Source organism: Taeniopygia guttata, chromosome 27 (assembly GCF_048771995.1).
Source record: "Taeniopygia guttata chromosome 27, bTaeGut7.mat, whole genome shotgun sequence".
In the NCBI taxonomy this organism is placed as follows: domain Eukaryota; kingdom Metazoa; phylum Chordata; class Aves; order Passeriformes; family Estrildidae; genus Taeniopygia; species Taeniopygia guttata.
The window spans coordinates 2064892-2080548 of NC_133052.1; the positions used below are offsets into that span (position 1 = coordinate 2064892).

General features: G+C 43.5%; 1 protein-coding gene across 2 annotated transcripts; it reads right to left on the reverse strand.

Moving 5' to 3' along the window:
* Nucleotides 1-1862: 1862 nt before the first annotated feature.
* Nucleotides 1863-15513, reverse strand: DHX8 (DEAH-box helicase 8). 2 transcript variants are annotated; one of them, XM_002195307.7, is made up of 23 exons: nt 15353-15513; nt 14950-15035; nt 14288-14360; nt 13870-13955; nt 13163-13272; nt 12759-13070; nt 12332-12476; nt 11686-11889; nt 11273-11360; nt 10861-10958; nt 10190-10337; nt 9710-9891; nt 9100-9294; nt 8718-8903; nt 8025-8235; nt 7532-7713; nt 6707-6847; nt 6284-6439; nt 5338-5475; nt 5042-5170; nt 4034-4230; nt 3706-3885; nt 1863-3248 (listed from the first exon to the last, which is right to left on the reverse strand). In XM_002195307.7, the coding sequence occupies exons 1-23, from the start codon at nt 15462-15464 to the stop codon at nt 3029-3031; spliced, it is 3579 nt and encodes a 1192-aa protein (XP_002195343.3). In that variant the 5' UTR covers nt 15465-15513; the 3' UTR covers nt 1863-3028. The 2 variants fall into 2 exon arrangements, with proteins under 2 accessions (XP_002195343.3, XP_072775087.1); XM_072918986.1 differs by having other exon boundaries at nt 13163-13312; nt 15353-15484.
* Between the last annotated feature and the right edge of the window lie 144 nt (nt 15514-15657).

A 15657-nucleotide genomic window follows, 5' to 3' on the forward strand; every position in this document is an offset into this window, starting at 1 on the left:
TAGAGGGAGAGGTAGCTGGGATGGGAGTTGTAGGCAAGAGTCCTAAAGTTCTTCTGCTGGTCCTAAAAATGTCCAGGAGCTTCCAGGAGGGAGATAAACAGCTCCCACTCAACTCCCTAAAACACTCCCACAGAAGCTTCCATAAATCAGAGGCTAAGGAAGAACTTGTGCCTTTCCTAAGCACACATCTACCTACCTTTTAGTGACTCCACCACTGCCTTGGGCTGCCTGTGCCAATGCCTGACAACCCTTTCGATGAAGAATTTTTCCTAATACCCAGTCAAAACCTCCTCTGGCACTACCTGAGGCCATTTCTTTTGGCCTATCTCTGGTTGCCTGGGAGAAGAGGCCAACACCCACCTAGCTCTAACCTCATGTCAGGGAGTTGTAGAGTGAGATGGTCCATCCTGAGCCCCTCAAGTGCTCCTCACCAGACCTGTGCTCCAGACCCTCCTGAGAGAGATTAAAACAGTTAATGGCTCAAACTTTGTTAAAATCACCCAAGGGCTTTGCCCATTGTAGCCAAGAAGTAAGCACCAAAGCCCACCCCACTCCCCTCAAGAGGATTCCTGGCAGGAACTTGAGGTAAGATAAAGCTGGCACTATTGCCCAATTATCTCAGGTCTAAGGAGAAGTTAACAAGCTTGGGAGAAGAATGTATCCACCCAACCCAGCAGCTGTGCTGGAAATTAGCTGTGCTGGGTTCAGCGGGGGTGCACAGCCCAGACTCATTTGCTGTGGCCAGGTTTGCACATTCTTCCCCTCAGGCAAAGGGGGAGGAGAGTTTTTGGGTGTGATTTCCAAAGTGGTACAGAGGGGTGAACACATCCCCTGGCTACAAGCCAGGTAAGAATCAGACCCTGCAGAGTCCTCCCTTGCACAAACTGGCTCTGGTGTAGAACACACCACAGGTCACAGGTCACATTCACCAGGGCCATTCATGTGAGAGGCACTCTTGGAAGGGATCGTAAGTCATCAGAGACCCCCAGAGTGCCCCAGCCTCACTTCTGAAGAGTGCACAGGATGGACAAGTGTTGCACCAGAACCAGTCTGTTGTAAAAGACACTGCAGACCTGCCCCCCAGCAGGAAGGTGGGTGGGCATTCCCATCTATACCTGCATGTTTATTAACCCACTGAACTCTGTTTCATGGAACCCCCACCATCAAGAAGACCAGAAGAGAATCAATGGGACACCACCGGACCCACAGGGTTAACAGCTTTCTGCTTCATCTGTCTCTCTCTTCATTCTCTCACTCCCCATTTCTTTCCTATTTATTTCTCTATCTCATATTTGCAGTTAAATAAAATCCATACATTGACTTCAGCATGTGGTCTCATTTGCACCTTAATTCAGGGAGAAGCATCTCTCTAACAACTGGATCATAACATCCTCCCCAGCTCCACTGGCCATCTCTGGATACTTTCAGCACCTCAATGTCCTTTTTGTAGTGAAGGGCCCAGAGCTGGATGCAGGATTTGAGCTGTGGCCTCACCAGTGCCCAGCACAGAGCCACACCATTTCTGCTGGAGCTGTAAAACCTGAAAGCTTTGCTGTGCCTGCCTGCTTCAGAAAGAGCAGTGCACAAACACACCACTGTGCATGCCAGGCTCTGCTCAGGATGCTCACAACAATTCTCCTGGCCCCTAGGGAACCATGGAAAGTATCAGGTGAGAAAGCAAAGCAGGAGAGAGGAAGGTGCCTCAGGGGAGGCTGAAAGAGTTCATGGCACCTCAGTTCTTGCTGAGCTTTGGCTTTATGGTTCCTGTTTCCATTTCCCTAAATTGGCTTTAGGCATGTTTTGGAGGCACTTCCATTCCTGTCCTTTTTGCTTTGATTCTTTTTGATTCTCCGAGTCCAAAGTTACAAACTTTGTAATTCCCTTTAATTTTATGATGAAATAACATGAGGGAAAGCTCAGGACATTTAACAACATCCCTGCTCAACTTTGTACAGAGAGGTATTTCCAACATAGCTACTTTTCAATGTGAAACATTCTTCTAGTTCACTGTGTAAAACAACCAGTCAAGCTACTTCTCTTAATTTCAACAGTAATTTTAGCACATGTCCCAGCTTTGGGGAAAAAAAAAAAAAAAAAGGTTTCTGCAGCTATGGAGTCAAATAAATTTCATCTGTTAGCAACAAAAAAAATATTTTACAGATAGCTTGGGCATGACATAGCATACACTGGGCAGTCAACTTCTTTTTAAAACAAGAAACTGTTACATAATTTTTACAGATATTTTGGCTGTACAGAGCTCATTCTATTACAAAAATGCAACAGCTGTGATGTCACCAAACATTTTAAATGAAAAGAAAGCATATGGCACATTGTATAAAAATTCTAAACATTTGTAACCACTTACATTTCCAGATGGAACTGTGCTGCAGAAGGGATTACTGGTTGATAAACCCTTCAGCACCCAGAAGATGGGGATGAAGAGTGCAGTCTGACCTGTGCCATTGTCCAAATATATTCTAGCTGGGTTTCAAGAATTTTACCTACCTTATCCCAAAGCCAGAGACACTAAATATCTCATACAGATGGCTTAAATAAAATACAAGTAGTTACACTGCATGGGAAAATGCATAAATTTGGTAAAATAGAGAACAGGCTGCTCCCAAGAAGCAGTCACTGACCAAGAACGTTAAGCAGAAATAAATCCCTTTTAGCAGGGTAAAAACACAAACTATTCCCGCTTCTATTTCTCTGGTCACTCAGAACCCAGTCAGGCTGGTGAACACCCAGTTTTTAATCACCATTTTTTGGTGTTGTTCAGCTCAGTACCCAGACTCCTGAGTCTTAGATTTTGTCTCTTAAAAGGGGAATCACTAAAGTGCTCCAAGACCCACTTGTGAGAGGCTGCAGTGGCCTGTGCAGCTGCTGCACACCTGGGGTGCCCCAAGGCTGACTGCAGGTGCATTGCACAGGTGAGCTGCAGGGGAATGTCTCTCTGCCAGCACCCTGGCAGAGTGCAGAGGTCCCAGTGCCAGCAGTGTGAAAGCAGCAGCCCAGGAGGGCGCCGGGCTCAGCGCCGGCGGAAGGCGCGGGAGATCCTCCAGGCGTTGGGCTCCTCGTAGCGGTTGTAGAGGGGCTCCAGCCGCTGCTGCTTCTTCTGCTTGCTCAGCTTGGTGGGATCAGAGACCTTGAAGAAAGCTGGGGCAAACTCCACCAGCCAGCGAGGATCGATGGTTGTCACCTCCCGCATGTACTCCTTGGTGGTCAGCACCAGCTCGTGATACACCACCCTGGGAAAAGGGACAGCAATTCTGCAAATCGGCTTTTTCAAGCAAGAAGCAACAAGGAAAGCTGGAAGAGCTAAGCTTGCTCCTTTTAAGCTCCAGAAGAACCATCCAGAAGAGTTATCCCTATTTTTCCCCTCCTACTTCACAACTACTCTTCAGCACAGAATTCCTTCATCCCATTTAAAACAATTCTCTCTCCCTGTTCAACAGCCAGTGTTTTAAACCCACTTCCAGAATAAAGAAACATGTAATTACAACTTCAGGCCTGGCCTTGGCTCCAACAATCAGTCTCATCTCTGCATAGACAGAAAGTTCAGCAGCAGAAAGAGACAAAAGGAGACTTGAAACTTTTCTCATTGCTAAGGAATCAGCAGCCTCTGCTCAGACCTCCACAAACAGCACACAGCACGACTTTCTCTGTTACAAAGTCTGAAGAGAAGCAGGAAATCCCATGCCTTACCATTCAGGCTGCCTGTTGAAGAGAGCACTGGATGGGTGGATGTAGACAACCTGCTGGTCAATGAGTGTCCGATAGCCTTCCTGGGGATCCTTCTTGGCTGCATTTCTGAAGAAGCCACTGCAAATGGCCTTCTGGACCCGCACTGTGGCCTTCCCACAGGACACCACATCCAGCTTATGCCTACCAGACAAGAGTTAGAGAGAAAAAGATCAGAGCTCTCTAGATGTGGATGCAGCTACCAGGATGAGTTTAGCAAATTTTCTTTAGCTATTACAAAGTAAGAACAGTAAGACACAGAGTCAATACTGGTCCTCCTTGACCTGCTCACCTGTCCATGATGCCCAACATCTGCTTGCGAATGTCCTGAGCCCGGCGTAAGGACCGGGCCTGGATGAAATTTTCATAGCACCAGGGATTTGAAAACTTATTATTCTTCCAGGAATTGTACACAGCCAGCAGCGTGAGGTGGTCACCTTCTGTTTGATGGAACTTGGCTTTCTTTTGATCAGCAAGTGCTTGCTTATCCTAAAACATAAAGCATACATCCATCAGATATCTACATCATGGAGAAAATCCCTGGACAATATGAATGACACAGGCTCCTTGTCATTCCCATCATGAAATTTTACATCTATCATGATAATGATAAAGGATTAAGACACAGAATGTTTTTTTCTGTTTCAGTCCCTATTTTTGAAAGAATACATCAAAGTAAATGGCTCATACTGCAGGAAGCATATGCACACACTGTACTAACTGGTTTTCTTACTGCTCTACAAATTAATTCAGTTATTCATCAAGAAATGTGCTGAAGCAGTAGGTTTGACCTGGTGATCCACACACCTCTCCCATCTGCACATAAAACATTAATCAAATACTGCAGTTACATAGATCAAAACTGAAGTTAACTACCCTGAAGAAGTAAAGGATCCAAGACAAACACGATCCCACCACAGCAGAGCATGTTGCTTACTGACTTAAAAGAAATCAGCACACGATAGAGGTGCCATGAAGAAATACTTTCTGTGTATCTGAAAATGAAAAGACAGTCTGAACTCCAGAGCTGGGACTGACTTGGTTTAGGGTGTATGTGTTTGCTGGCAAACGCAAGAGCAATTGTAGAGTTTTCCACTTCTACCTTCCCATCTGCAAAGAAACTACCAACAGTAGTTTGGCTTCAGGCCCTTAAATGAAAAGGATCAGAGAGGTAATGCACAAACAAATGTTCTGACCAAATTACAAGTGTCTTTTGGGACATATGCTCACTCAGCCCCCGAGGCATTCAGACCAAATCCACCCAGACTTTAACACTGCTGCCTCTGGCTCAGCTCCTCACCTTTGGCCTGTAGAACACATTCTGCACAGAGAGCATGGAGACAATGGTCAGCATCTCCTCGCTGCATCCCAGATGCACAGACATGATCAACATCTTACACAGCATAGGCTCCAAGGGGAATTCTGCCATCTGCAAGAAACGTGTTTCAAGGCATTCTGTGAAAAATATTCAGCCACTAGAGAATGACAGCAAAAGGAAACCAACAATGCTAAGCAAGGCCTGCCAGGACTGCTCTCATAACATGCCCTGAATGTTGGCAACCCAGGCAGTGGTAAGAGGTATTTTGTTCTGCCTACCCTGCGCCCAAGTCGAGTGAGCAGCCCCTCATCATCCAGAGCTCCCAGGGTGTAGAGCTGCTCCATGGCAGTAATGAGAGTTTCCATGGGGGGAGCATCCATGAAGTCAAAGGACAGCAAATCGTTGATACCCATAGCCTGGGAAGGAATGGAGAAAAGCCAAGTTAAAACACTCAGAAAGAAGGCAACAAACTCCAGCCAGAGATACAACACCAAACAGTGAGCCACTACAAAACTTTAGGCAACCCTAAGCTCATGTCCTTATCCTGACTGCAGGTGCAGCCATGAATACATAGCTGCCTTCCTACACTTGAAATAATGAGCACTGCCCCAAGACATTCCTGCACTACTCAGCTTTCTGGCCTGTCCTTTTGGGACTGTTCCTCAAGCAAGATGATTCAGTTGAGGAGAAACATAAACTAAATGCTGCTTTTGGGACTTGTGTCTTCTAATGCAGTGTGGCCTGACAGCGCCACAGGACCTGAAGTGTGCTCCCAGAAAGAGGAATGGCATCACTTTCCCAGCTGTGGCTGGGTTAATCCAGGTCACAGACTTCCAGAGGGATGGTACACACTTAAACACGCCCAGGTTTGCAGCTTTAAACCCACTCTAAAACAATGCATCTCATCTGTCAACAATATAAATGTCCCCTACGTAGGAAATGGTACTGCTTGAGATTTCTGTTTCTCCTACCTCTTACAATTATCTGTTCTGTGCAGCTGAAACTCATAATTTAGCTTGGCTATCCAAACTATTCTAGCCCTCAAAAGAAAAACAGAGGAGCCAGCCCAGTGCCTGAAAATTGCTTTTGTTCAAGTCTCCCTTCCAAACTACCTCTGTTCACTAGAAGGATCTGAAATTACAGCACTGCTTCCTGAGACTCAAAGGCAGAGACTCATTTGTTGAAACACCACACTGGCTTGCTACAAGCTGGTGAAATACCTACCTTCAGGGAGAGCACTGTACTGGCCAGATTTGTTCTCTGGATTTCAGGCACGTTGGTGGTCAGCATCTCATCTCTGTATGCACGTTCTGTGTATAACCTGTAGCATTTTCCTGGGCCTGTTCTGCCAGCCCTGCCTGCACGCTGCTTGGCTTGAGCCTAAAGATAACAAGGCATCTCAGTGAACAGGTACAAACTGGAACAGGTAAAAACAAGTGAAATAAAATGGCTATTCACAATTTTACTTGTACTGATAGAAAGGATTTCAATACAACACAGGGAAGTATGTATTCTGTAGGCACAGCCTCAAGGAGGCACATGGAGCTATCAGAAATGTGGGTTTATCATTGCCTCATTTTGCTCACTTGTGCTTGGATGCCACATTGGCAAGACACAAAATACCCATGGGGAGAGCCAAATATCTACCTGGGAAATCGGTGTCACCACCAGCTGGTCAATTCCAGTCTTGGAGTTATAAACCTTCTGCTTCACAAAGCCAGGATCAACCACATAATATATTCCATCAATAGTCAAAGATGTCTCTGCAATGTTGGTGGCAATGACAACCTGCAAATCACAGTTTGAGTCAGCACCAGTTCTGTGTCAGGCTGCCAAGCCAACTCCACCACTCAACTTCATCCACTGGTATAAGATGAGCAGTTTGTTACAAATGCAACCACTGTCACTTAATGTTGAAAGCAGAAATGTGTTCACAGGGAACAGAAGGAGATGTTATCTATAAAGATGGACTGGTTTTAAGTATCTACCTTTGTTTAAAGTCTAGGCAAAAAAGGAAAAGTGTGTGATAAAATGCACCATTAAAAGCAAGAGAAAGCTTGTAAGCAGACTGCACTGACTTCAGGGGGATTTAGGTAAAAAATCACTCAGACACAGCCTGTATTCAGAGAAAAATCTTTTTGAGAATTTATCTCTAGATATTCACTAGCTGCTTGGTAGGAAATTTACTTCCATGCAATAAGAAGTGCATTTAGATTTTGAGATTAACTTAAGTTAGCATCCTTTAAAGACAGCATTAAATAACACACCAAGAACACTCCACACAGAGGTTTGCCACACCAGATGTTTTTACACGTGTTCAAAGGCTTAGATAACTTGATATGTATGCAACCAAAAATATGCTCTAAGCTGTAGATCATCTTTTCTCCAAAAACTGTATCCTTTCAGTAGTGTAATACACCCCACTATTAAAATTTATCAGCAGAAGATGAAAGGGCTCATACATGAAATTACCTTTCTGCTCCCTGGTGGGGCTGGGTCAAAGATCCTGGTCTGCATTTCACTGGGCAAAGCTGAATATACTGGCAAGATAATTAACTCTGGAACATCAGGTCCTAGAGATTTCATCCTCTCGTAGAGGATTTCACAGGCAGTGTCAATCTCTTCCTGGCCAGTTAGAAAGACCAAAATGTCACCTACACAGGAAGTAAATTAAAATATCCACAGAATCAATTCTGTTCATTACAACTCCTGCATCACCATAGTTTCATTCCTCATGTTTTCCTTTGGTGAGGATCTCCAACTTTTGCTAGCAACTCTTAGCCGAATGCAACAAACTTCAGTCTTTCACCCAACTTTTCCAGCATTTTAGTTACTGTATTTGCAAACAAGAAAGAACAGTCCCGACAGCATTTTGCTCTCATTACTAACATAATCCATGTCTTACAGAAAGACCTTGCTCAGAGGTCTTTAAATCACCAATAACCCAAAACCATTCTCTACTCACCTGGTGGCTCTGTTAAATGGATCTGCATTACTGTAATAAGACTGGCATCCAAATAATCTGTCTCAGGCTCTTTTGTGTATAGAATTTCTACTGGGTATGTTCTGCCAGGAATTGTGAAGATTGGTGCTTCATAGAAATACTGAGAGAATTTCACAGCATCCAGTGTTGCTGATGTCACGATCAGCTTCATGTCCTGCCGTTTCTGCACTGTCTGCAGGAGGACAAAGTTCTCAAGTCATTCATTGCCTTTGGAACTATTAAAATATGGCACTTGCCTGAAGCTAGACAAATACAACCAGTACTAAAAGGTGTTTCAAAGCTGAGTAGAGGGGCAGCTCATCCCAGTACTCAGGATTTCAGAAAATTGACCACTGAGGTCCCATTTGAAGCCTCCCTTAGCAACATTATCTCAAGAAAGCTTTTGGCAGAGCAGGATGAGCAAAACAAGAACACTCCCCTGTTCATCTACCATTATCAACATCCAGGATGGAAAATTCTCATTGTTTCTGCTGCATTTTGCTTGCTCTGCCTTCACACAGAGGCTCATTTCACTAAGATTCAGACTACAAACCCTTAAGAGCATTTGCTCTTGAAGCACATGTATGAACCTAACTTGTGTGACTTCACCTTTGCCTGTGCCCTCCTACCCACAGAGAGGACACTGAAAGCAGTAAAAATCCAGTGCTACATTACCTTCTTCAGGAGCCCAAAAAGCACATCTGTATGAATGGTCCTCTCATGGGCCTCATCCAGCATGATGATGGCATACTGGGTGAGATCTGGGTCTATCAGGCACTCTCTCAGTAACATCCCATCTGTCATGTATTTGATGACAGTCTCAGGGCTGGTGCAGTCTTCAAAACGAATGGTGTAGCCAACCTGGAGGGGAAGAGTTGCACAGAAACAGAAGTTACACAGTGATCAGCCTCATTAACTCCCAGTTTGATTATTCCACAAACTCACTTTACAGCCTACAAGAGAACAGACACATGGATACACAATAAAACTAGCTCCAGTACTGATTTTTCCTACTTTTCATGCTTATTTTGGCATGTTCTTCAACATGGAAATTCACCTCTTGTCCCAAGCAGCAACCAAATTCCTCTGACACCCTCTTTGCAACAGACATTGCAGCCACTCTGCGAGGCTGAGTACATCCAATCTTTCCTCTGGAGGTATATCCAGCCTCAGCCAGGTATTGGGTGATCTGGGTTGTTTTCCCAGATCCTGTCTCTCCAATAACAATCAGAATCTGGTTGTCATGCACAGCCTAGAAAAGATCAGAAAACATACCCTTGTAAATTTTTTTTTTTTTTTAATCAAAACAAACCAAACTAAATCAGCACAGGCTATCTGGGACTAGATTAAGCAGCTCTTGCTTTTGCTTCAACTGACCCAGACCAAAAATCATTTAAGTATTCCTACTGATCAAGTCAGCAACCTGTTTAACTGCTCAACTGGCTTATCCCTTGCTCACATGATCTTAGTATCAATTTTTACTTACATCAACAAATATTTGGAACTTCATTTAGAGTATACAGATATATATACTTTAAAATACATATCGTGAAGTTCTGCACTTAAAATTATCAGCTGGCTATTCACCTGTCAAAAAGCTAAACCAAGACCATTTTTATTTTAAATTACTGCTTGCTCAAACCAGAATGCCTTTTTATGAGTCTTACTTGTATCAGCTGCTCCTTCAGTCTGAAGATTGGGAGACTCTCTCTCTGTTCAATGATGGAAAGCTGGGTCTTCTTACCATAAGAAGCTTTGTTGCCACCAAATGCATGTTTCTTCCACTCTGGGATATCATTTGGCATCATCCCAATGCCTCTCATGTTTGCAGCTATTTGTCTTCCATCCACTAGATAATAAACAATTTCATCATTACATCCAGATTCACACAGCACAGACCCTGATGATCCTGCTCCAACTGCTCTATCATCCAGGCCTTCTATTCTGTGTGTTTAAATGTTTTTTAAGTTTTCAAATGGATATCTCCACTTTTACAGGAAATACCTGTACACTTCCTTTGACACTCCTATTTCCATTTCAGTGGAAAACCATTTCTTCTTTGGCTCACTTTTAAAGTGTGGCAGACAATGACAGTATGAAGACATTTTAGCACAAAAAAAGCACAGTTTTTCTGTGTTGAGACATACCATCAGGGAGAGGATCCACCCAGTGTGTGTTGAGGCCCATGGGGATGGAATCCATCTCTGCTTCTCTCTGGGCTTGTTTCAGTTCACGCCTCTCTTTAGCTAAGGCACTTTGCATCATGGCAGCCTGGGACAAGGAACCATCTGGATTCTGGAGAGCAAGAAGAAAAGACTTAAAGCACTGCCATTCCTTCACCTTCAATTATCTTCTTGTTGTCAATGTCTTTTAGAAGCATCTTCATTTTAGAAGCATGCTTTATAAATGTTAAATTTTGTTTACTGGATTTCCAGGGTACTTCCATCAGGCTAGCCTCATCAACTTCCACAGTGATAACTAATATGGAGCATCCTAACACTGCCCATCTTTACACTGTGCCCATTATAGGCACTGCCAATGAAAAGTATTTATTTACTACCTTCTACTTTCAAATGATACGAAAAAGCAGAACAGAGAAATTTTCTTCTAACACACCTATGTAAAATGGCATTTCAGTTCCATTATTCTACTTTACAAGTCACCAGTTAAGTTAAAACCCAGCTTTATTTGCAAGGAGTTCAGTGGTTATGTTTTTCAGGGCTCATAGTAATAAGCAGGTAGAAAACTGGTTATTAAATTCACAAATATTTATATAATTTAATCAAGTACACTGGTTTTAGCCCTGGAAATCTCTTACCTTTACTATTTTAATGGGACTCATATCCATGCTCTGTTTAGTGTGACCTCGAAGAAATGGTGGCTCTTCTTCAACTAACTCAATCTCAAGATCCTCATCTAAAATTCACAAGTGACAATTGTAACAGAAAAGTTAAACATCTCTGGGGTACATAAAAGTGCCTCTTCAAATAATGCTTCCTGTGTATTTTTAAATATGAGGTACTTAGGAGTTTTAAATGTGAAAACACTACAAATAAAAATGCACAGACAGGGCACACCCAAATGCCACTATTAATACAGTCAGAGGAACCCCAATTGACAGCAAATTGTGAGATGTTTTATAGTTACTTCTATAATCAATATATTTTTGAATAAAAATACATCCAGAAAGACATGGAATTTAGAATAGTAAGACTGCTGAGAAATACTACCTTCTTCATCATCAACTTTAGGAAGAATCCCAGTCTCCTCATCAAAGTCAGGAAACTCTTCCTTGGAAAGCACATTAGCTGCAATCATCTGGGAACAAAATGAATACACCATGAATATGTCCCCATGAACAAACACAAGTCATGCCTATGACTCAGTTCTAACCCCATTCCAGTAAAACAGGAACAAAGGAATGGTTCTGTATCCTGTATCCTCTCCATAACTCACCCATCCTCTGACCAAACACTCCTTCTGTTACTCCAAATAGCAACAAAACAATCCCAGATCCAAAGCCAGCAATTCCAAGTTAATGAGTAAGTTACACAATCAATTAATCCAGGAGCTGTATTCTAGTTCATTAAACTCCCTGGCAACTTTATCACCTTTATCTTATTTCCCTGAATGCAGCACAGACCTGTTTTATCTCCCACTTCTCTGGGTCAGAAATGCGGGTGAGGCGTTTCCGCTCCAGGCTGTCGTCCTCCACCTCGGGGGCGTTCACCAGGGACAGGTGACTGGGTCTGTCTGGGTTCCTCATGGAGGTTTCTTCATTGGTTTCTCCAACCAGATTCCTTCTACGGTTTGGGTTCAAGTCTTCCCCAGTGTCTTGATCAACATCCTACATCAGATGGACTGATTAATCAATCAGCTCTGCACTTCTCATCTATTAACTCTGGTGATTTCTAGTGGCAGTAACATCCTGTTCACAGAAAATGCTGTTTTGTAGGCTTTTTGGTCTTTTTCACCTGGTACTGCCAGGTAAGAACATCCTCAGGCATGGAACACTCTGTCTTGGCAATAGTAGTGATTTAGTTTAAAATTAAAAAAGGAAGACAAACAGCAACAGCTTGAGGTTTGCCTTGCCTTGTCTCTTTGATATCATGTCAAGCCAAGAAATTGTTACATCAGAACTAGAGAAAACATGTAAAAAGTAATAGGCCACTTAAATACAGAACAGTAAATTTTAACTCCCAACTAAATGGTTATGTATTAATTTTCATCAAAAAGAGTGAAAAATAGCTAGAAGAGGCATCATTTTAAGAATTTTAGCACCTCTGTACCTTCATGCTCAGGCTTGTTTTGGATCCAGTAAAAGATAACACTTTGACTTTCACTCTTTGTCCTTTGCTCACAACATCAGCAACATTGGCAACCCGTCCTTCTCTTCGCAGCTCTGAGATGTGGACCAAGCCTTCCCAGCGTTTCCTGGGAGTGAAACAGAGGGGCATGAGAGGGGCACACTACTGCTCTGACAGCCCTTCAGATCACTCAGAAACTATATTAAAATATGTTGCTGTCAACAGATTGTGCACACCCACAAACTAGTTTTTGTAATGAGAATTTTATAATTCTCTACTGTCAAACTTACTTTCCTGAAACAGCCCTTCAAAGCCCAGAATAACTGCTGGTAGCTTCATCACATCTTTAAGGTACCAGCAGAAAAGAGAACTGAGCTGAAACACATCTGCAGTAAACATCCAAGGGTACCTTAGTCCTTCCAGCTGCACAAAGCACCCGAACTGCATTATGCTCGTGACTTTGCCGTTGTAGATGTCCCCGATGGATGGCTCCTCAGCCGGTGGCCGGTCTATGTGCTTGTCTCTCCACCTCTCATGGCTCTTTTCAAGGTACTTCTCTCGATCCCTGCGGTCCTTACTGGGACTCCAACTTCTGCTCCTCGACCGGTACCTGGATTTTCCCCTGTTCCTGTCCCAAGTCCTGGAACGGGACCTGGAGCGAGATCTGTGCCTTCGCTTCCTGTCCCTGCTACGACTTCGGCTCCTCTTCCTTTTCTTCGCCCTAACAAACCAAAATTAGATCTTTGCAGTGGATTTCCACCTCAGGCAAGAAGAGCAGCCAAGACCTTCCCCCCAGACACACAAGGCACCTACCGATGGTCGCTGTCCCTCTGCTTGCCTGGCCTGTCAGCACTGGGCATCAGAGCTTCCAGTTCTTTCAGGGCATCAGCTGCCACTTTCACATCGTCTTCATCCAGCATATTCTGCAAGAACAAAAAACTGATGCCCCTTTCTGCAAAAGGGCTGATAAAAAGCTTGTCACTAAGAATTAATCTACAGAATTATTGTCATATGTGTATCTATTTAGAAAGAATGAAAGATAAAAAAAGATCAGACTCAATATGTGATTAAAAAAAAAGTAATAAAGGACTCTCCCTGTTTGGCCACAATATTGAGATAATTCTGGTTTTATACAATAGAAAGTTCCATCTCAATGCCCCGAATTGTTACAGAAATACAAATTCCAAGTCTCTTATAGCTTCTGAATATACAACATTTTAAATTCGTTTGTAACACATCATTACTTTGAACACTATGTAAGGAAGGCCAGGCTACAAATATCATGTCACAAAAGTCTCATCCTCCACATATTTTGCAAAATAGTATTAACATGGCAATTGCTAACAGCTATTCTTTGCAACAATGTGCAGTAACACCAGCCTTCTACCTCTTCCACATTTCATTTCTCAAAGTTCACATTTATCCATGCATTAGACAGAGGAAAAAGGTTGAAACTAACTGGGAAAAAAAAAATTAAAGTTTTCACACAGTCACAGAAGAAATCTGAAATGACAACTTACCCTGATGTTGGGATTGTCTGGCCTGCAAAGGGCTGGATACAATTCTCTCAACTTTTCTTTCTCTGATTTGGGTTTGACAACTGCCTCTGAATTTGAGATTAAAAAAGAAAAAAAAACAAAAAAGCCCAATGAAACACATAACGTATAACTGCTACAACAATTCACTCTTCATTTTTCTATAATTGAATATAAAGTTTAATTTTTGTCTGAACGCAAAGGCTGATACAGCTTTTACAGAGATTCAATTCAAGGAATACCGTGCTGCCTTCCTTCAGAGAAAATTCTGATTATTAGTGAATATTTGAAAGACTGAACACTCTGAGCAGCACCCTCAGAATAACAGCAGCAGCATGTTTGGTGCAATAGGATTTGCCTTACAAGACTACAGCAGGAGCAGCATCAGTCTCACCTCACCTACCTTTGCTCGTGGATGGTTTTGGTGGAGGCCGCATCGTCTGTATGAGACGGAGCAAGTTACTGATGAGGGAATCCTGAAAAAAAAATCAATAAAATACTTCAGGAAATGACTGCAACACTTTCATTATTAGAAGGCACAAGTGGGGGTTTATTTGCAGGACAAAATACGCTCAATTCTGAAGATGCAGGTTGATTTTTAGAAACTATCAGTGGGTTTTATGTATGCCCTAAAAAGGCGTAAGTTTAACTCAAAAATAATTAGGATAATTTCATCTAAGTGACTTTTCTGTTAATAATTTTAATCAACTATTTAATCCAAGTACAGTTATTCCTGAGGCATCAATAAATACAGCATATAAGCATCCTAAGAAGACTTATGACAACATCTGCCTTCATGAAAATTTGTTTCTTCCATATTTTATATGCTCAACACAACAAGCAGTTTGAGTCCTCAGGAAGAGGCTTTTCAAAGACTACAAAATTTTTTAAAATATGAGGAAGGGGAAGGCAGAGGATCAGGAATATCAGAAGCTATTTAGTATGCAGTCTTCCAATTGAAGAGAACCAATAATAACCCCTCACAACTCTCTCTTTAGATCGGAAAGCTCTATAAAATATGGCACAACAAGAATAACACATAAACAACGTTCAGGCATCACTTACAGTGAACTCAGCACCATTCTTCAGAAGAATTGCTTTAAATGTGTCAAACGTGGTATTTTTCTCGGCGAGACTTATGACAAACTCGGCTGTGAGGAAAAAGCACAGAGTAAACTGAACCAGGAAAGTAAAAAAGCAGAGTAAGGACTGCACGTGGGGCAGGAGCCGCTCTGGGACCAGCCGGGCCCCGGGGAGCTGCTCCTCGGCTCTCCCCGGCAGCCCACATCGAAGTGTTCCCTCAGGCTCACAGGTTTTGGTTTTTTTAAGGAAAATACTGTTTTTTAACGTCCAAAATCGAAAAGCATCTTCACAAAACGCACCCGGCCGCACGGAAAGGGCTACTGCGGCCCTGCGCAAGCCGGCCCCTGTCCGGGAGCGCGGAGCTCACCGCGCCCGCCCCGCTTACCCAGGTCCTTGTCGTTGATGCCCAGGTGGTTGTCGAGCTCGGTGCAGACCTTGGACACCAGCGACAGGTACTCGAGCTTGGCGAGCTCCTCGGCCGCCGCCAGCTCCGCCATGGCCGCCGCGTCCGGGGCGCGCCGGAAGCGGCGCCGTGACGGGAGCGGGAGCGGGGCGGGCCCGGGACAGCGGAGCGGGGCCGAGCCGGGATAAAACCGGGATAAAACCGGGCCCTGCCGGGATAAAACCGGGATAAAACCGGGCCGTGCCGGGCCAGCGGGCGGGGTTCGCTGGGCAATAAGCCTTGCTGCT